This window comes from Ctenopharyngodon idella, chromosome 20, assembly GCF_019924925.1.
Source record: "Ctenopharyngodon idella isolate HZGC_01 chromosome 20, HZGC01, whole genome shotgun sequence".
NCBI lineage: Eukaryota > Metazoa > Chordata > Actinopteri > Cypriniformes > Xenocyprididae > Ctenopharyngodon > Ctenopharyngodon idella.
This window is the reverse complement of record NC_067239.1, coordinates 32,365,579-32,387,129: the sequence shown is the minus strand read 5'-3', so window position 1 is coordinate 32,387,129 and position 21,551 is coordinate 32,365,579. Positions and strand designations below refer to the sequence as shown.

General features: G+C 36.6%; 1 protein-coding gene across 4 annotated transcripts in view; it reads left to right on the top strand.

Moving 5' to 3' along the window:
• The window catches only part of LOC127501915 (MAM domain-containing glycosylphosphatidylinositol anchor protein 2-like), a 157,920-nt gene that overhangs the window by 49,589 nt on the left and 86,780 nt on the right, over positions 1–21,551 (top strand). For all 4 annotated transcript variants that reach the window (XM_051874239.1, XM_051874235.1, XM_051874236.1 and 1 more), the window contains exon 3: positions 2,694–2,868. In XM_051874239.1, the coding sequence (XP_051730199.1) occupies positions 2,694–2,868 (175 nt within the window). The remainder of the gene's footprint in view (positions 1–2,693; positions 2,869–21,551) is intronic.

Below are 21,551 nucleotides of genomic sequence, written 5' to 3'. Positions count from 1 at the left end.
ATTCCTGTGATCAAAGCTGAATTTTCAGCATCATTACTCCAGTCTTCAGTGTCACATGATCCTTCAGAAATCATTCTGATATGATGATTTGATGATCAAGAAACATTTAGATGAATATGAAGTTCAAAAGAACAACATTTGCTGCAAACCTCATTCTCATAAATCATAAATCCAGTATTTATGATTTGGCTCAAGGCTAAAACAGTCTGAAATATTGTGTAAGAGTTCACATTAACACGATCTTATTGCGCCCACAACCTTTTATCTTCTGTTTAAACCAAAACCAGTTATTGATTTTATTAAAAAAAGATACCTGATACTTGAGTTATGAATTGTGATAAATGTTAATGCATCAATGCTTTGTTTGTATGATTATTGATCTTGAACTGTCTATAAACAAGAGGTTAAATTTATAGGAGTAATGTGTTGGGCATCCTGAAGCGCACAGACTGACAAAAACAGGCCCTCCTTCTACATGTCACGACTTTCCCAAGATCCCATGACTGGGACGTTCAATCCCCATACGATCCTCCCCTTGCTCCTACAGGAACACGACAGTTAATCTCCGTTTCGTCTGGGACATGATGCTGGAATAAAGCGAATGGCAGCATGTGGTTCACCTTGTCACTCCTCTCGACTCCGCAGAATACACAACGTCTTAGCATAGCTAAATTGACATTGGCATTGTCAAGACGAAAATGGCGAGGAGGGGCTCCCGGAGGACTCACGCTGGCATTTGTTTGACAAACGAGTGACTGTGACATATAGTGCCACACAACATCCTCACACACACAGCGGGAAGATGCGACTTAAACGGAGCAAAACCCTTGTGGAAAAGAAGTGTGCACTTGTAGTGCACTTTAAATCTTAAAGGTCTAGTTTTAAAAACTGTACTTGCAGATAATATCATAATAACGAAATAAAAGGCCACTTAAGTTTCTTGAAAGTACACTTTTAAAAAATGCACTTTGCAATAATTTCAAATTAAGTTTTACTTTAAAGTATTTTAATGTTTTAATAATCTTTGTCATGCTTTAAAGTATACTTTGACGTGTTGACGTACTAAAGCACATGTTGATTGTAATTTTAACTGTAGTGTGTTATTTGATATTACATTTAAAGTTAATATATTAAAAATTTACTAAGTTGCAACTTCATCATTCCAAATATATTTAAATACAAGTTCCAATAGAAATGTCATTAAAGTATATTTTAGTTTACCATGTTTGTCTGTACATTTGGCACTCTAACTATATTTCAAAAACAGTATAAGTAATTATGAAATTAAAGATGTACTTAAGTCCTACTTAAGTGGTCAAAAACACTCTTATATTGCATTTAATGTAAATTTAAATTATAATATATTTCATTTAATTGTAAATCACATGCAGTTAAGTGTCTGAAAACATTACATTTAGTTCAGACTTAAGTAAAATGTTTTAAAGTATGTTATTCCTCAATAAGACCTCTTTTTAAAACTATGCTAAAGTGTGCTTCATTTTCACAAGGGAATGTCAGAAATGTGAGTTGATTTGAGGCTCGAGAACTATTGCATTTTCCAAAAACAAACATCCTGGAACCAAATGGTTTTTAGGATATTCAGTTATTAAGTTTCTCACATATCTCATCTCTGCTTGTGAAATTTATTGGGTTTTCGACTGCTAAAGGAGTTGAAAATTGTTAAAAACCCTTGTGACTAAAGCAAAAAGCATCTAAAGTGTAAACAGCTAGTATAATTCACAGCATGATTCATTGCTTTCAAGGTCGGGTCATTGAAGTTTCATTCTCAGTGTTTATTGGTGCATCAGTTTGTACATTCGTGTTTATTTCAGACCTGCGTTCCAGATTTCTTCTGACAAACAAGCTTTGACTAGCAGAGTTTTGATGCAGTACGTCGAGTGTGTGTGGTTTATAGTCAATTATTTCTGCTACATTTGCATTTATTATGAGGGTCCAAAATCTTTTAAGGCAAGAAACCACAGGTAAATAGGGTAAAAAATGTTAGCTAATGCCTGTAGATATCACCTTATCACAGTGCATTAAGACAATTGTTTTGTATTACAGGTTTTATGACGTTATGTGTATATATGCAAACGAGGCACTATCTAATTAAATATGCACTAATTTCCAGAAAATAAATCTGAACATTTGATAAAGCCAGATTCATAATTCCTGTATGATTTTGTTGGCATATTAGAGTTTTGGGGGTTTTGGAAATCTCTTTTTATCACTTCATAATTCAGAAAATACTGTCAACAGCCAGAAAAAAAAAAAAAAGTTTTTAGGAATAAAGTGTTAAATAAATATCAGGAGAATGATATATAAACAAACCCCTCAGTAAAAACCTTCAGAATATAGATAGGAATAAAACTGTAAATTTTGGTGCATGTAAGTGCTGCTGAAGTGGAGATAAAAACTTTTAAGGATATGAACTGTAATTGAAATGTACAGGCGCAAATAGATAAAGTGCAATAAAATAAACTCTTAAATGTGTATTTAAATGATTTCTTTCCTTTAGTCTAAAAGAAGACATATTATGGAAGCAGAACAGAGCAAAATCTCTAAATTGACCAGTAAAAAACTTAATCTGTGGTGTTTGCTAAGTGTATCATACTTGTGTTGAAGTTTTGAATGGTGAGTAACGGGTGAAATGGTGCGATTAGAGATTTAAGTTGTTTTTCTTTCTCATGTAGATTCGATGGACCAAGACTGCAGGCAGCGTTTCGGACCGGTTCCAGGACTCCAGCGTATTCAATGAAACCCTTCACATCGCGAAGATCCAGAGACATCAGGGTGGACGGTATTACTGCAAGGCCGAGAACGGACTGGGTTCACCGGCCATCAAGTCCATCAGGGTGGACGTCTACTGTGAGTTCATCTCAGATGTTTCTTCTAAATGTCCTGCGGAGAAATCCCGGCTAACAAATCTATGTTCTAAGAACATTTCGCTAATCTTCCAATTAAGCTATTTCTGAAAGTTCAACACATCCAGGTTTTAAATGTATAAAAAAAAAACATTTTTATTTTTTATTTTTTGGCTATGCAAACGTTAAGGGAACATTCCATTTTGCAAACATTATGGGAACGTTACTTTTGAATGTTCTCCGAAAAAAATATTCCGAAAAAACGTTCCATGAACGATATATGAATAATGTTTTTGTGCTAATGTCTTGAGAACATTATTAAAGGCCAGATAACTTGAACAAACGTTCTATTAACGTTACTGAAGAATGTTTGTTTGAGAGGAGCTTGCCAGAATATTAGCCAAGGTTCTGAGAACATTCCCTGTTAGCTGGGATATGCAAATGAATGCAAATGAGTCACTAGTCGTCATCCTGTAAGAGTCTAGAGCTTTCAGATCAAACGTTTAAATTCATACTGAGATCTCTGACTGCTGATTTGCAAATTTTTGCAGATCTGAGCACAGTTTGAGTCATTGCTGAGATTATTGGGCACTTTTTCTTTGGTGAAACAAGTTTTTTTCCTTTAGTGTCATTGCTGTGTATGAGAAACACTTGAGATATTAAAGAGATTTCACTGCTGATTTCTCTTTTCTGTGAGTTCTGTCTTTGTGTGGATTGTTGCTATATTGCTGTGGACGGCACTTTAGTCTTTGTGTTTTCATCTAGACTGAAAGAACTCTTGTTAACCGAAAGAAGAAGAAAAACGAATGTGAATGAAAGCCAAAAAAACAAAAAAAACAAAATGGTGTTGAAACAGTTTTCACTCAGAAATTGCTAGTAAATATCATAAATAATGACACAGAATCATCAAGCAACAAATTGAAATAAACATAAAATTTTGACATAGACTGAAATAGTATTTTCTTGTAAAACATACTCCATATAAGATCTTGGTAATGATTAAGAGCAGTTGAAAGTTAAAGTTGAAGGGATTTTTTATCAATAGTGATGATAGAGAGGAGACATTATTAGGCAGAGAAAAGAAGGACTAGGATCAAAAACACACACCAGATTCAAACCAGTGTTTCCCAAAAAGCAGCAAGCCACATCACTGACAGTATGTGTAGCTCTTTTAGGAATATTTCTTATGTTCTTTGATATAGAAACCTTGAAGACCATATAAAGCCCCTCTTTACATAGAAACCTCTACAGAACATCATATTTTCTGGTCCTGGTCATATTTCACCCAAAAATCAAAGGACAATTACATGCAACTTCCCTAATTTCCTTACCTAAGAGTGTACAATAGACATTTACTTTATACAAAATATAATTTCTATTTTTTTTTTTTTCATATGATTTTGCTGTGAATGTGATCCAGGCATGTTAATGAGGTTCAACCGAGTGTCCCAGATTCTCCAGTGCGGTAGTGATCCAGAACAGAACATCATCCAAACCCAAAAGACCCACATCCAGTATTCAGAGTCCAGCTGGAGCGTTTGATAGCAATTTTTGTAAGCGGTTTGTCTCCAAGGCCGTCCGTCTTCACTTACCCACTGTTTCCATTTCACAAGTCCAGGTAGACTTGGAAAGATGTGGAGCAGAATGCTGGGATTGTGTTTGCACTCTGAACTGGAGTCTGTAGAGAGAAAAGAGAAGAGAAGAAGATTTCCTCAAGTTGTTTGATAGACCTGACCAGAATCTGAGACCTTCAGTAATGAAGGAACTGCTCTGGTTAGAGTTGCCGTATGACTAGTAGTTTTACATCATGGTAACTAGGGCTGTGAAATATTTCATTTTGAAGATTTTTTCCCCCCTTTTTTTCCAGAAAACAAGACTTTATATCTTAAGTGAATGTATGTTCATTTAGGAATATTACATATATATATTTGTAGTGGAAAACAAGACAGAAATATAAAAATAAAATGTAATTGAAAGCCTCCTTCACCTCCATCACCTGATATCAAAATGGACTATTTTATGGAATATTTTATAAAAAATTAAATATTTATATAATGTGTATATCATATTATATAGCATAATTGCAAAGTATAACCAATTTCTCCACCTCTGACATTAGAGCTGTGCTGCAGTTTTCAGCATTATTGACTTGTACAAAGATATTGTTCATCTGATATTTTTCCTGTGTGGGAATTATCTTGTATCTTCTCACCTTCTCTTCTTGTATCTTCTCTTCATGTCTCTTCTCGTCTCGTATCGTCTCATATCTTCTCTTCTCATCTCTTCTTGTATTATCTCATCTCGTCTTGTCTCTTCTCATATCTTCTCTTCTTGTATCTTCTCATATCATCTCATCTCGTCTCATATCTTCTCTTCTCGTATCATCTCATATCTTCTTTGCTCAGATATCTTCTCTTCTCATATCTTCTCTTCATGTCTCTTCTCGTCTCGTATCTTCTCATATCTTCTATTCTCATCTCTTCTCTCATCTCGTCTCATCTCTTGTATTATCTCGTCTCGTCTCTTCTCATATCTTCTCTTCTTGTATCTTCTCATATCATCTCATCTTGCCTCATACCTTTTCTTCTCGTATCTTCTCGTATCTTCTTGTATCATCTCTTCTCTTCTTGTATCTTCTCCTCTCTTCTCGTCTCATATCTTCTCATATCTTCTCGTCTTGTCTCTTCTCATATCTTCTCTTCTTGTATCTTCTTGTCTTGTTTTTTCTAGTCTCCTATCTTCTCATATCTCCTCTTCTTGTACCAGCTCATCTTGTCTCTTCTCGTATGTTCTTGTCTCATATCTTCTCATATCTTCTCTTCTCTTCTCGTCTCTTCTCATATTATTTTTCTCTTCTTGTATCTTCTCTCTTTTCTTCTCGTATCTTCTTTTCTTGTATCTTCTCATATCTTCTGTTCTTATATCTTCTCTTTTCTCTTCTTGTATCTTCTCATCTCGTCTCATCTCTTCTCGTATCTTCTCATATCTTTTCGTCTCATATCTTCTTATGTTTTCTCATCTCTTTACATCCCTTCTCGTCTCTTCTTATCTCGTCTCTTCTCATATCTTCTTGTCTCTTCTCGTAAAATATTGACAAAAACTATAATATTATGTCCATGATGCTATGACTCAAACTGTTTGGTTACCATGTCAGATCATGAAATCAGAAATGATTTGTAAACATTGTTTCATGTTGAAAAGAGAGTGTGATAATGCATAAAATGTCATGGAACGGATTTGAGACTGGCTGGTTTCTCACATGTTTCAGACTGATGTAAATCAGGGCTGTATAAATGCTGTTTCAGGAATATGAAATGTAAAGTAAAGTCTGAATGTCACTGGTTCCTCCTGCTGCTGTTTTAAACATGCGCCCTTTTCTCCGGCCTTACCGTACCTTCGCTATGTGTTTTTCATTAGCTGGAGAATCTTGCTGAAAGGTGCCGTTCCTCTGGAGAAATGTTAAAGCTGTCCCCGGGGGCCGAGCGTAATTGATGGGCCGCTGCCAGCGCCGGTATTTTTAGCGCACTGTAGCCTTGATTGTTATTTAGCATTGAAATTGCTGCTTTGGACGCAGAGGCTCTAAACACCTTCAGCGCTGAAACATGAAAAATTGTGTCGGGCTGCTTTCGTCTTTGTCAGCGCGTCACCCATCGCCCGTCTCTGTAAATGTACCCGTGTGCCGTCGAGATGGACAGTTCCATTAAACCAGAGGTTTGCTGAAGAGAAACGCTTCGGATTAAAACGAGAGAAACGACACGAGCTGCCGTTACAGGGGACGAGCACAAATGACTCTTAGTGAGTTTTAAAGTTGGCTTTATTTCTCAATTTTCAATTAAATTATTATTATTTATTATATGATTATCACTTATTATTTATGCATCCCTGTTGAAATCAATGGATTCAAAACATTTGAACATTTAAATGTTATAATAATTTCTCATTAATTAATTGTCATGTGACTTTTGAGGCTAATTATAATAATGGAAATTCCATGTGAATTCAGTTTAAATTCTGTAATATTTCAGGCAGATCATTATTCTCAGAAATCAGGATGAGATTCTGCAATAAACCCCAATCCGTTTCACCGGTGAGCCATTTGCGCCACAGAAAGCAATCACGGTCCCTCTGATACCCGTCTAGCCCTGCCGGACCTGTCCTGAAGACCGGCGGGTGGCTTATGGATCGGTTATTAGAGGGAATTTGGAGGTGATTTCCCAGGATGCTTTGCTCTGTTGGTTTTCCAATCTTCATCAGCTCTGGTGACCACTAGCAGACACTCACTGCAGTTAATGAGAATAACAGAAAGACTGTCCCATCAGGCTCTCGGCTGCGTTTCTTCAAACACTTTTTCATCACGTTATCATTGTCATATGTAGTTTTGTGCCTTTCACCTCCATTACCTGACATCAAATTGACTTGACTTACTATTTTAAATGGAATATTTTATATTTATATAATGTGTATGTCACGTTGTATATCATAATCGGAAAGTATAACCACTTTCTCCACCTCTGACATTAGAGCTGTGCTGCAGTTTTCAGCATTATCGACTCGTACAAAGACACTGTTCATTGTTCATCTGATATTTTTTTCTGTGTGGGAATAATCTTCGTTCTTCTGTTCTCGTATCTTCTCATCTTCTTGTCTCATATCTTCTCGTCTCTTTTTGTATCTTCTCCTCTCTTCTTATCTCTTCTCATCTCATGTCTTGTCTCTTTTCGTATCTTCTCGTCTTTTCTCATATCTTCTTGTTTCTTGTCTTTTCTTGTATCTTCTCGTCTCTTCTCATCTCTTCTTGTATCTTCCTGTATCTATCTCTCTTCTCGTATCTTCTTGTCTCTTCTCGTATTGTCTCGTCTCTTCTTGTATGTTTTCCTCTCTTCTTGTATCTTCTCATCTCGTCTCTTGTCTCGTCTTTTCTCGTATCTTCTTGTCTTTTCTCTTGTCTTGTCTCTTCTTGTCTTTTCTCATATCTTCTTTTCTCTTCTTGCATCCTCTCGTCTCTTCTCGTCTCTTGTCTTGTCTCGTCTCTTCCTGTATTTTCTCATCTCTTCTTGTCTTTTATCGTATCTTCTTGTCTCTTCTCGTATCTTCTTGTCTTTTCTTGTATCTTCTCGTCTCTTCTTGTATCTTCCTGTATCTATCTCTCTTCTCGTATCTTCTTGTCTCTTCTCGTATCGTCTCGTCTCTTCTTGTATCTTTTCCTCTCTTCTCGTATCTTCTCATCTCCTCTCTTTTCTCGTATCTTCTTGTCTTTTCTCTTGTCTCGTCTCTTCTCGTCTTTTCTCATATCTTTTTTTCTCTTCTTGTATCCTCTCGTCTCTTCTCGTCTCTTGTCTTGTTTCTTCTCGTATCTTCTCGTCTCTTCTCGTCTCGTCTCTTCTCGTCTCGTCTCTTCCTGTATTTTCTCATCTCTTCTTGTCTCTTCTCGTATCTTCTCGTCTTGTCTCTTCTCTTGTCTCGTCTCTTCCTGTATCTTCTCATCTCCTCTCATATCTTCTTGTCTTTTCTTGTATCTTCTCGTCTTTTCTCATATCTCCTCGTCTCTTCTCTTGTCTTTTCTTGTATCTTCTCATCTATTCTCTTGTCTTGTGTCTTTTTATATCTTTTCTCGTATCCTCTTTGTCCCTTCTTGTATCTTCCCGTCTCTTTTCTTGTCTCATCTCTTCTCGTCTTTTCTCGTATCTTCTTGTCTCTTCTCGTATCCTCTCTTCTTGTATCTTCCCGTCTCTTCTCTTGTCTTGTCTCTTTTCGTATCTTTTCTTGTATCTTCTTGTATCTTCTCTTCTTGTATCTTCCCATCTCTTCTCTTGTCTCATCTTTTCTCGTATCTTCTTGTCTCTTCTTGAATCTTCCCGTCTCTTCTCTTGTCTCATCTCTTCTCGTCTCTTCTAGTATCTTCTTGTCTCATCTCTTCTCAACTTTTCTCATATCTTTTCATATCTTCTTGTCTCGTCTCTTCTCTTGTCTTGTCTTTTAATATCTTCTAGTATCTTCTTGTCTCATCTCTTCTTGTCTTTTCTCAAATCTTCTTGTATCTTCTCTTCTCGAATCTTCTTGTATCTTCTTGTATCTCCTCTTTTCTTGTCTCAGCTCTTCTCTTGTCTCACCTTTTCTCATATCCTCTCGAATCTTCTTGTCTCTTCTCATCTCTTCTCTTTTCTTCTCTCCTCCTCTCTTCTCTCAGTGGGTTAAATTGAGCTGTAAGTCAGTTGTGTTGTGAGTGTCATTTCATGTTGTTTTCTGACCTCATGTGAAGGGGAAGTTTATAAATGGCATGTTTCTAGCTTCAGCGCTGATGGAGCTGTAAATGTCACAACATCCCAGCGCCTCGTTCCCAAACACACAGAAACAGAGGACATTGTAAAATATGAACTTTTTATTTTGTCTCTTTCACAGAGGACATATTCGAGACCTCTTCTCACATGAATCCGTTCCCATCTGTTCATCTTGTCTATTTTTATTGCAGTTATTTTTCAGAGAGCAGCTCTGTTATCTGCCGTATTCCCCCGGCGTCCCGTGACCCTCGGTAAGGATTGTCTTTTTAATTGCCTTTGTGGGTGATTCTCTTGAAAACTGTCCAGGAATGTCCGGGTCACATTCCCCCCTCAAATTCACATTACTCCAATGCTAAAGAGTCTAAAGAGTACATTGTGTTTTCTTTGGAATAGTGTGCATTAATGCATCATTCGTTATATGAACCTGCAATAAATAGAGTAATTTTTGTCTTTAACAGACCTGAAGCCTCAGTTTTGTCATGATAAATCCTAATTACTCAAATGGCCTTGTCAATTTTTCAAAAAATGCAATTAAACTGCAGATGAATAATAAAAACAAATGAAAAACATTGTCATTAGTGAATGATTCCCAAATGATAAGTGAAAGAAATGAAGCACTTAAGGGAGCATCATAGAGGCCATTTATGTAAATCAGTTTCATTGTTTGTCTAATTCTCAAAAACAGGACCGGCACACGTCACATATATTTAATGGCTCATTGATTGTTTTCCTTCATTTGGCTGCAAGTCACTTATAATGTTATCCAAGGTTTCTTGCATCTTGGACTGTTTTATTAATGATATTATTCTATAAATGAAAGCAGCTAAAGATAAACTTCTGCTGTTCTCCAATAATAGCAGAGCAGAAACCCAAAATATCATCGAGTCTCTCCAGAACTGTGTGTTTTTTAGGTTTCCTGAGCTCGGCTTTCGATAGTGGATGTCTTGATTCGCTCAATTACGTAGAGCCGTTCGTCCCGGCCGTTTGTTTTGTCTTGTTTTGGTGGTGGTCTGAGTTTGGTCTCGATCGCCGCAGGACAGCGGCTTGTTTTCCGCAGAGATGAATTGTCGGGGTGATGAAGCCCGGCAGACGCCACTGTCTCTGAGAGAGCAGAGGAAGAGATTCATTACTCCTCTGACTTCCCTACTGGCTCTCATTATTTCCTCATCTTCATCTCCTGGAGAAAGAGTACGGGCCGTCTGAGATCCATCAGCTCCCACACCGCCGGCCCCATCGAAGAAGATCAACACCGTCGCTGAAGGTGTGCGAGTCAGTCCTTGTAAAGACGTGCATAGAATGATCCTAAATGATAGTTTGGGAAATGAATGATTTAATGATTTATTAAAATATCCGTATGCACAAAAAATGTTACTAATTGTATCCCTCATTACGAATCTCAGTGTAAACAAGAACGCCTACAAGTATATCTTTATGGTTCTGTTTGCTTCGGACAGTGATATTCAAGACTTGTTTTGTGATCGTTGAATCGCAAGCAGCAGGACAGCGTATGAACCTGCGGCTAGAGCTTTCAAGCTACACCCATCAAACTCGGATCAGACCTTCAGACTGTTCTGACTCAATATGCTTTTTCTTTTCTAACTGATCTTAGATTTTCGTTAAACAGACGATCAAAACTACAAAAAGTCCCATAGACTTTCATTGAGGGGGTCAAAACTTGTTTATCACTAGCAAAGGTCAATGACTATCCTAGGACAACATACTAAAACATGCTAGTAACATGCTAATCATGCTAAAAACATGCTAATTCATGCTAACAATGTTTTAATCTTGCTGCAACAGGTTAGCAACATGCTAAAACATGCTAGCAATGTGTTAAATAATGTTAGAAACATGCTAGCGGTGTTAAACGTTATCAATTTACCAATTGAAGCTAGCAATGTATTAAATCATGTTAGCACCATGTTAAATCATGTCAAAAACATATTAGCAACATGTTAAATCATGCTAGCAACATGATAATTCATGCTAACAAAGTGATGATCACACTAGCAATAGGCTAGCAACTTGCTAAAACATTGTACCAATGTGCTAAATAATGGTAGAAACATGTTAGCAATGTGATAATACATGCTCGCAATGTATTAAATCATGTTAGCAACATGTTAAATCATGTCAACGACATTAGCAACATGTTATTCATGCTAGCAACATGCAAATTCATGCTAACAAAGTGTTAATCAGATAGCAATAGGCTAGCAACTTCTTAAATGTTAAATCATGTCAGCAATGTGTTAAATAATGTTAGAAACATGTTAGCAGACATGTTAATCCATGCTAGCAATCATGTCAACAACATATTAGCAACATGTTAAATCATGTTAGCAACATGTTAATAATGCTAACAAAGTGATAACTCATGTTAACAAAGTGATAATCACACTAACAATAGGCTAGCAACTTGTTAAAACATGCTAGCAAATGTGCTAAATCATGCCAGCAATGTGCTAAATAATGCTAGAAAAATGTTAACAATGTGTTAAATATGCTAGCAAAATGCCAAATCAAGCTAGCAATGTATTAAATCATGTTAGCACCATGTTAAATCATGTCAGCAACATATGACCAACATGCTAGCAACATGCTAACTCATTCTAGCATCATGTTTAATCATGATAGCAACATGTTAAATCATGCTAACAAAGTAATGATCACACTAGCAATAGGCAATAGCAACTTGCTAAAACATGGTAGCAATGTGTTAAATAATGGTATAAGCATGTTAGCAATGTGCTAATTCATGTTAGCAATGTATTAAATCATGTTAGCAACATGTTAAATCATGTCAACGACATTAGCAACATGCTAGCAACATGCAAATTCATGCTAACAAAGTGTTAATCACAATAGCAATAGGCTAGCAACTTCTTAAAACATATTAAATCATGCCAGCAATGTGTTAAATAATGTTAGAAACATGTTAGCAAACATGTTAATCTGTGCTAGCAATCATGTCAACAACATATTAGCACCATGTTAAATCATGTCAGCAACATGATCCAACAATCATGACCAACATGCTAACAACATGCTAACTCATTCTAGCATCATGTTAAATCATGATAGCAACATGTTAATCATGCTAGAAATGTATTAAATAATGTTATCAAAATGTTAAATTATTTTTTTGATCATGTTTATTGATTGCGTCATTTCTGACCTCTTTCTTTGCACGATCACATGGAATGACTTTGAGTTCTTTCCATAATGTGTAACAATAATGAAGGCGCCACGACTGCATCAGGCGACCCAGAAGAGTATAAACCAGTCTCTCTTCCTCCTGCTGTCAGGTGAGAATGTCTGCTGCATTATTCAGGACTTGTTTTGTGCTCGTTGAATGGCAAGCAGCAGGACGGCCTTCTGAAGCAAAGATGCACACGCATACGAACACGCGACACACGTGTCCTTCGCTGCTCGTTACTCTCAGAGATGATTGCGATCAGAAATGTGTGATAACTGATAATATTTCCCCTGAGACTTACATGTTGTAAAAGGCAAAGACCCTTGAAAATAGTGTTAGAATTAAGCTTAAAGAATTTTATGGGTTTTTATGATTTTAGAGTTTCTTTGTAGGAGTCAAAGATTAACTCACCTGACACTGAATATGAGGAAACACTGGCTGTGGTAAATAAGTAATAGTATCATTAGTTTATCTAGTTTATCATTGTCCACCACAAGATTAAAAGATGTAATCAGTACTGCTGCTGTAATTGTGATAAAGCTGCTTGTTTTAAAACTTTTTTAATTAACAGAAACTGAGAGTAATCTGGACAAATCTGTCTCAGTGTACTGTGTTGATATGAAAGGTTTTTTTCTGTATTGATTTTTCACAGACGTTTTTCCATATTTTGAATTTTGCATTCAGCAGATTAACTGTAAATTAATTAACCATGATTCATTTTGTGATTCCAGAAGTTATACGTTATAAAAACAATCATTAATGAGGGGATTTCAGTTTACATCTTCATTAGGTTTTTTTCTACCAATTTGTTAATCATGTTAGTAATGTTTTAAATCATGCTAGCAATCTGTTAGCAACATGCTAGTCATGCTAACAACATGCTAGTCATGCTAACGATATGCTAATCATGCTAACAACATGCTAGTCATGCTAGCAACATGCTAAGCATCCTACATGCTAAAACATGCTAGCAATGTGTTAAATCATGCTACCAAAATGTTAAAGAATGCAACAATGTGTTAAAACCATAGACTGTAAAAAAAATATGGACGACGCACCTCTACTCTCTTCCATTGTAGAAAAGTGAAGTTGTCAGTGTCCCAATATGGTGCAGACATCTTGTGGCAACATGTTAAATCATGTCAGCAACATATTAGCAAAATGCTAAATCGTGCTATCAACTTGCTAACTCATACTAGCATCGTGCTAAATCCCACTTGCAACATGCTAATCATGCAACCAACTTGTTAAACATGTTAGCAATGTGTTACATCATGCGAACAATCTGCTAGCAACATGCTACTCATGCTAACAACATTCTAATCATGTTAACAACATGCTAGTCATTCTAACAGTATGTTAATCTTGTTAACAACATGGTAAAACATGCTAGCAGTGTGTTAAATCATTCTAGCAACATCCTAAAACATGCTAGCAATGTGTTAAATCATTCTAGCAACATCCTAAAACATGCTAGCAATGTGTTAAATCATGCTACCAACATGCTAAAGCATGCTAACAATGTGTTAAATCCATAGACTGTAAAAAAAAAAAAAAATATGGACGACGCACCTCCACTCTCTTCCATTGAAGAAAAGTGAAGCCACTAATATCCCAATATGTTGAAGACATCTTGTGGCAACATGTTAAATCATGTCAGCAACATATTAGCAACATGTTAAATCGTGCTGTCAACTTGCTAACTCATACTAGCATCGTGCTAAATCACACTTGCAACATGATAGCAACCAACTTGTTAAACATGTTAGCAATGTGTTACATCATGCAAGCAATCTGCTAGCAACATACTAATCATGCTAGCAAAACATTCTAATCATGTTAACAACATGCTAGTCATTCTAAAAGTATATTAATCATGTTAACAACATGGTAAAACATGCTAGCAGAAACGTGAAGCCACCAATGTCCCAATATGTTGAAGACATCTTGTGGCAACATGTTAAGTCATGTCAGCAACATATTAGCAACATGTTAAATCGTGCTGTCAACTTGCTAACTCATACTAGCATCGTGCTAAATCACACTTGCAACATGATAGCAACCAACTTGTTAAACATGTTAGCAATGTGTTACATCATGCAAGCAATCTGCTAGTAACATACTAATCATGCTAGCAACATTCTAATCATGTTAACAACATGCTAGTCATTCTAAAAGTATGTTAATCATGTTAACAACATGGTAAAACATGCTAGCAATGTGTTAAATCATGCTAGCAACATACTAAAACATGCTAGCAATGTGTTAAATCATGCTACCAACATGCTAAAGCATGCTAACAATGTGTTAAATCCATAGACTGTAAAAAAAAAAAAAAAAGTATGGACGACACACCTCCACTCTCTTCCATTGAAGAAAAATTAAGCCGCCAATGTCCCAACATGGCGCAGATATCTTGTGGCAACATGTTAAGTCATGTCAGCAACATATTAAATCGTGCTATCAGCATGCTAACTCATGCTAGCATTGTGCTAAATCCCACTAGCAAAAATGCAAATAATGCTACCAACTTGTTATGATAGTAATGCCAACAATATGCTAATCATGTTAACAACATGTTCATATTAACAACATGCTAATCGTCCTAGGAACATGCTAAAACATGTTAGCAATGTGTTAAATCATAGTAGCAACATGCTAAAGCATGCTAACAATTTGTTAAAACTATAGACTCTAAAAAAAATATGAACAATGCAACTCCACTCTCTTCCATTGAAGAAAAATGAAGCCGCCAATGTCCCAATATGGCGCTGATATCTTGTGCTGATTTGGGACCTGAGTCTGCGCAGTAGTGAGCATGAAGTAGATCCGCGGTATCAAGGCCCCGCCCACACTCCCGCAGAATCGTTTAGTACAGTTTACTGCAAAACAACTCATTATGTCGGTGTAAAAAAAACAATTATGGAAATGTAGAAATGAAAGTTAAAGCTCCAATCTCCTCCTGAAAATCCTGAAAAAAAAGTCAGCTGGTGCCTCAGTGACTCAGAGATGCTGTCAATCATGATGTCACACCCCTGTTTTTACAGCATAAAAAAACCTAACTAAAAACAAACTTATTTTTTAAAAAATGAAAACATTTGAATTTACATCAGCGTGGTAAAAACTACATAAAACGACATAAACCATTTTTTTAAAAAAATCATTTGAAGTGTAATTTAATTGTTTAATTATGACATGTTTGAATTTACACAGCGCTTTATTCAGTACAGATTGTTTCAAAGCAGCTTTTTTTTTACTGTAATACTGCAATAATCTTTAATGTGGCAATGCTTCTCAGTACAGAAAAATTATGATATTTTAAGTCATTTTGCTTCTCCAGTAAATGTATCTTGATTTAAGAATGATTAGATATTTGTGCCTGAAAACAAGACAGAAACACTGAGGAAGAACATCATTTTTTTGCAGTGTATAATCAGTCTCAGATATGAGACGTTTTTTGACTGCAAAGTTGCACTTGTTTACAAGAACCCTTCTTTAATGAAGTCCATACAGTAGATTCACATTCATGAATAATGGACCAGGAAAGCTTCCAATTATGAGCGCAGCTTCCATATTCTTTTATGAAGTTGACAGTTATATCATGGAAGCGTGTTATAAAAGCCTGCGGTTTGTGATGGAGAGGATCCATCGATTGGGTTTGCTGAATGCATAATTGCAGACGAGGGAATTCGGTCTGCGTGCGTTTTAATGTGTCGCATTCTAAGCTGATTCCTTTCTTGGAGCAGCTTTCATCTGAAAACTGATTCCAGCGCAGTATCGTTCTCGTCGGGCGAAACGAACACTTCATCTCGCTGCTGCAAGGATCACGATTTCAGCAGCCGCTCCTGATATGTGCGATCATCCATCAAGCGTGCTGAGAAATGTGTGTTTGCAGCTCAGCCGGGGGCAAAAGGTCACTACTTATTCTCCTTTTCTGTACAGGCAAGACCACGGGCTGTTTGTAGATGCACACGGTGATGATAAAGTTATTGGTTTAGTTGCAGGTAAAAGCCTTTTTCACCCTTAAACCATCTAAACTGCTGAATCTGCCATCAGTGTTTACTCACTGTTACTATTGCTCAACACTGTAAAAAATTAAGTTCTTACTCAGTATTTCTGTACCTTTCTGGGAATGACCCATGATGTTTCTCCTGTTTTTTTGCCAGAGTATCCGAGGCATGAGCTGTAAAGGCTCCACCCTCTTCTGGAAAGAGGGGCGGGGTTAGCAGCTCATTTGCATTTAAAGATACGCACACAAAAACAAAATGTTGCTATACTATTTTTTTAAGATAAAATTCTGGCAACCGCAGCTGTCGATTTTTTTTTTTTTTTTTTTTTTTACCATAAATTTCAGTGATTTATTTATTTTTGTACAGTGTAATGTTAGAGATTTGGACAAATGACTTATAGTTAATGAGTGTTTCTTCAGAAAATGTTTTCTGCTGATGTGCATCTTCTGTAGTGTGTAGTTTGTTATTTATTCATAAACATGAAGTGGGTGCTGGGAGCAAACAGGGATAAATATGTAAATTTGTGCAGTGGCTTAAGAATGTGATGAATTTCAAACAAACTATCATTAACCTTTTGCTACAGCGTGGCCATTTTGATGCCGTGTAATTACCTGCGATGCAAAGCAGGAGTTTTGCTTGATTTGTGTGCTTTTATTCTACAGCTACAGATGGAAATGTGTTTCATGTACAGTATATATGAAACAGGTTTGGTCCTCCATAGTGATCATGTTGGAAGGGCAAGTAAAAATCTACAATAAGGGCATCAGGAACGGTTCTTATTGTTGAGTTTAATCCATGTTAAAGAACTTCACAGAATGATGCGACTGAAGCAGCATGACAGCGCTGGCCTTTAATAAGCATGTGGAGGGTAAAAATCGAGCTGCGTTTCTCTTCACTGTATCTCTCCGTTAGATGCTTTCACAACAGTGACGGCGCAGACTGTGGGTTTAATCAAACACACAGCGATCTCCTGCTGTAATCTATAGCCGTCATTATAGAAAAAACACCCATCAGGCCTATCAAGCTGTCGGTTAGAGCGCTGGAATTAAATTCACCCCGACCGGGCGACACTAATCAGTGTCCTGACTGGATTACACACGACACCGGCGACCCGGGTGACATTTGTGCGGCCATTTTCTGAATAAAAATAGTCACTTTGAGGGGAAAAAATCAGCTATTAGTTTCCATTAGGGGAAAAAATAGACTGAACTTTTGCAAATTAATGAGACAAATGAAGCGGAATTATCATATTTTCTAAAGACAATTAGTGGGGTTTACTGTTTAAAAGTCTGGATTTTTATTTTAATTAATTAATTAATTTATTTATTTTTTGGTGAAATAAATACATAAATAAAGAAGAAAGCCAAAATATTAAATGCCATGGATGAATATTTATGGAGTAATCCACTATTTTTGTAGAGGGGGTAAAAATTTTAATTTTATATTTGGAGCCAAATTACAGGAGGAGAAAAATGACTTTAGAAAGATGGCAGCTTCATTATTGTATTTTTACACAGAGATCTGTAGGTCTGTTAGTAAAATCTGCTGACTCTAGCAATTCTTGTTGCATTATATGCCAATGGTGAAACTTCAAAAATGGAAAAAAAGCATTTTTTTCAAAGTTTGCATGTCTGTAACTCAAGAATTAATTATCTCAATATCCTTTTAGATTTGGATTCTTAACAAACTTTTCTTTTGATATCTTCATTTTAATGCACAATATGGTTTAATTCCAGAGATATGGGCATCTCAGTGTGGCTCCATGAGTAAAACATGAGTGTTCACATTTTCGGTTGTCAAAAACCAAATGTGGGTCACTTGATACTTTTTGTCTTTTAAAGAGGAATATCTGAAGAACAAATAATGTTGAAACTAGAAATGTATCTTGTTTCCCTCTATCAAAACATTTGCATAGAACGTACCTGTCTGAGTGACAAATATATTTGTTTTCCAAAGTTTGCATGCCTGTAACTCAAGAAGTATTAAAGATGTCTTAATATCCTTTTAGATTCTGATTCTTAAGAAACTTTTCTCTTGGTATCTTCATTTTTAAGGCCCTATATGGTTCAGTCCCAGAGATATGAGGATCTCAATGTGGCTCCATGAGTAAATTGTTGTATTTTACCCATTTTCAGTGGTCAAAAACCAAATGTGGGTGACTTTGCATCCAGCTGATACTTTTTTTCTTTTAAAGAGGAATATCTGAAGAACAAATAATGTTGAAAGTAGAAATGTATAATGTTTTACCCTCTGCTATGTGCCTGAGAGCCAAACATGTTCTTTTTCCAAAATTTGCATGCCTGTAACTCAAGAAGTATTAAAGATATCTTAATATCCTTCTAGATTCTGGTTCTCAACAAACTTTTCTCTTGGTATCTTCATTTTTAAGGCCCTCATTGGTTCAGTCCCAGAGATATGAGGATCTTAATGTGGCTCCATGAGTAAATTGTTGAATTTTACCCATTTTCAGTGGTCAAAAACCAAATGTGGGTGACTTTGCATACAGCTGATTTTATTTAAACATGAATGTCACTATTAATAATTATGTACACTAGCAATACTGGAAATAAAATCCTATAGACCTCATGTGAGATTCAGGTGTCGCAGTGAACTATGCAGCAGATATAACTCATATCTAGTTGCATAATCAATAAAAACCTTCGTTCCAGCTGAAACAAAAATGGCAGGCAAGCTCTGAATTGGTTCCACATCGGCGTAATGAATCAGTGTATTTATTTAGAGCAATCTGCTCTGCCAAAATGGGCCGACTCAATCGCTTCATTGTGTGCGTGTAGCTGTCTTCGTAAAGGTAATTGCTCCTACCTGCGTGGCGATAATGGATCCTGGATGAAGTATTGACCGCCCCTAGATTTTGATTAAGGGCCTGCGGGGCAGAACATGTCTTAATGAAAGTGAGGAATCAGCATTCAAGGTGGCAGTGTCCACTTGCTGATTACATTTGGGTCTTCGGTGGATTCGGCGAGCGAGAGGAGACACTTAAATCTTTGCCGATGAACATTTTCTGTGTGTTCTATATTTCTTAATGGTATAAGTAGAGGATGTTATTTGAGTCGTTATGGGATGAAAAGGTCAGTACTAATCAGTTTTGATTCAGATCCATGATATCTCACATTCGCTGGTCAAACTCGCTGGAGTTCATGATGACTTCATTGCACTAAGTATCTCACCCGGTTATGCAAATGCATGTCTTTAAAGTATTAATAGCAAGAATTAGCAAGTGAAATGACATCAGATTTACTTAAAGTGTCATTTGGATTTCACGCTCGAGAACGTTTCCGTGAGAAACCAGTAAATCTGTCCAATTCAGCGCTCTGTCAAACACGGGTTAATCACCCATCACAAAGAAGAATCACGTGTAGAATCTCTTTAATATCTCAATCATTTCTCCTCGACAGATATGGGAAGTAATAGAGAACAAACTCCAGAGAAAAAAGCTTGATAATCTCACACGCGGCTTCTCTACAGATCTCAACAACGTTTCTCATCAGATTCTTCAGTCTGCAGTGATCTGAGCTGCTCTCCACATTAATGTCGCAGCTCCAGACTCTTATTGTTTGACTATTGACTCATTTGTGTCTTTTTTGCCTCTAGGTGGTTTAGGAGAACCATGAAGCATATCTCAAAATCAAAAAAAGATGTTTCTCCTGAGAAAAAGACAGCATATATATATATATATATATATATATATGTGTGTGTGTGTGTGTACATGTTTATTAATGGAGCTGATATGTTTATTAAGGCAGCTACAACTGAGAAAGAAAACAAAATTGCTCAACACCGTCAGTTTTTGTCAACTCCGTCAGTATTTGTCAACACCGTCAGTTTTTGTCAACTTCTTCAATATTTTTCAACACCGTCAGTTTTTGTCAACTCTGTCAGTATTTGTCAACACCGTCAGTTTTTGTCAACTTTATCAGTATTTGTCAACTCCGTCAGTTTTTGTCAACTTCTTCAATATTTTTCAACACCGTCAGTTTTTGTCAACTCCGTCAGTATTTGTCAACACCGTCAGTTTTTGTCAACTTTATCAGTATTTGTCAACTCCGTCAGTTTTTGTCAACTTCTTCAATATTTTTCAACACCGTCAGTTTTTGTCAACTCCGTCAGTATTTGTCAACACCGTCAGTTTTTGTCAACTTCTTCAATATTTGTCAACTCCGTCAGTATTTGTCAACACCGTCAGTATTGGTCAACTCTGTCAGTATTTGTCAACACCGTCAGTATTGGTCAACACCGTCAGTATTGGTCAACTCCATCAGTATTTGTCAACACCGTCAGTATTTGTCAACACCGTCAGTATTTGTCAACACCGTCAGTTTTTGTCAACACCGTCAGTTTTTGTCAACACCGTCAGTATTTGTCAACACCGTCAGTATTTGTCAACACCGTCAGTTTTTGTCAACTCCGTCAGTATTTGTCAACACCGTCAGTATTTGTCAACACCGTCAGTTTTTGTCAACACCGTCAGTTTTTGTCAACACCGTCAGTATTTGTCAACACCGTCAGTATTTGTCAACTCTGTCAGTTTTTGTCAACTTCTTCAATATTTTTCAACACCGTCAGTTTTTGTCAACTCCGTCAGTATTTGTCAACTCCGTCAGTTTTTGTCAACTTCTTCAATATTTGTCAACTCCGTCAGTATTGGTCAACTCCGTCAGTATTTGTCAACACCGTCAGTATTGGTCAACTCCGTCAGTATTGGTCAACTCCGTCAGTATTTGTCAACACCGTCAGTATTTGTCAACACCATCAGTATTGGTCAACTCCGTCAGTATTGGTCAACACCGTCAGTTTTTGTCAACTCCGTCAGTATTTGTCAACACCGTCAGTTTTTGTCAACTCCTTCAATATTTGTCAACTCCGTCAGTTTTTGTCAACTCCGTCAGTATTTGTCAACTCCGTCAGTTTTTGTCAACTCCTTCAATATTTGTCAACTCCGTCAGTTTTTGTCAACTCCGTCAGTATTGGTCAACACCGTCAGTATTGGTCAACTCCATCAGTATTTGTCAACACCGTCAGTATTTGTCAACACCGTCAGTTTTTGTCAACTCCGTCAGTATTTGTCAACACTGTCAGTATTTGTCAACTCTGTCAGTTTTTGTCAACTCCGTCAGTTTTTGTCAACTTCTTCAATATTTTTCAACACCGTCAGTTTTTGTCAACTCCGTCAGTATTTGTC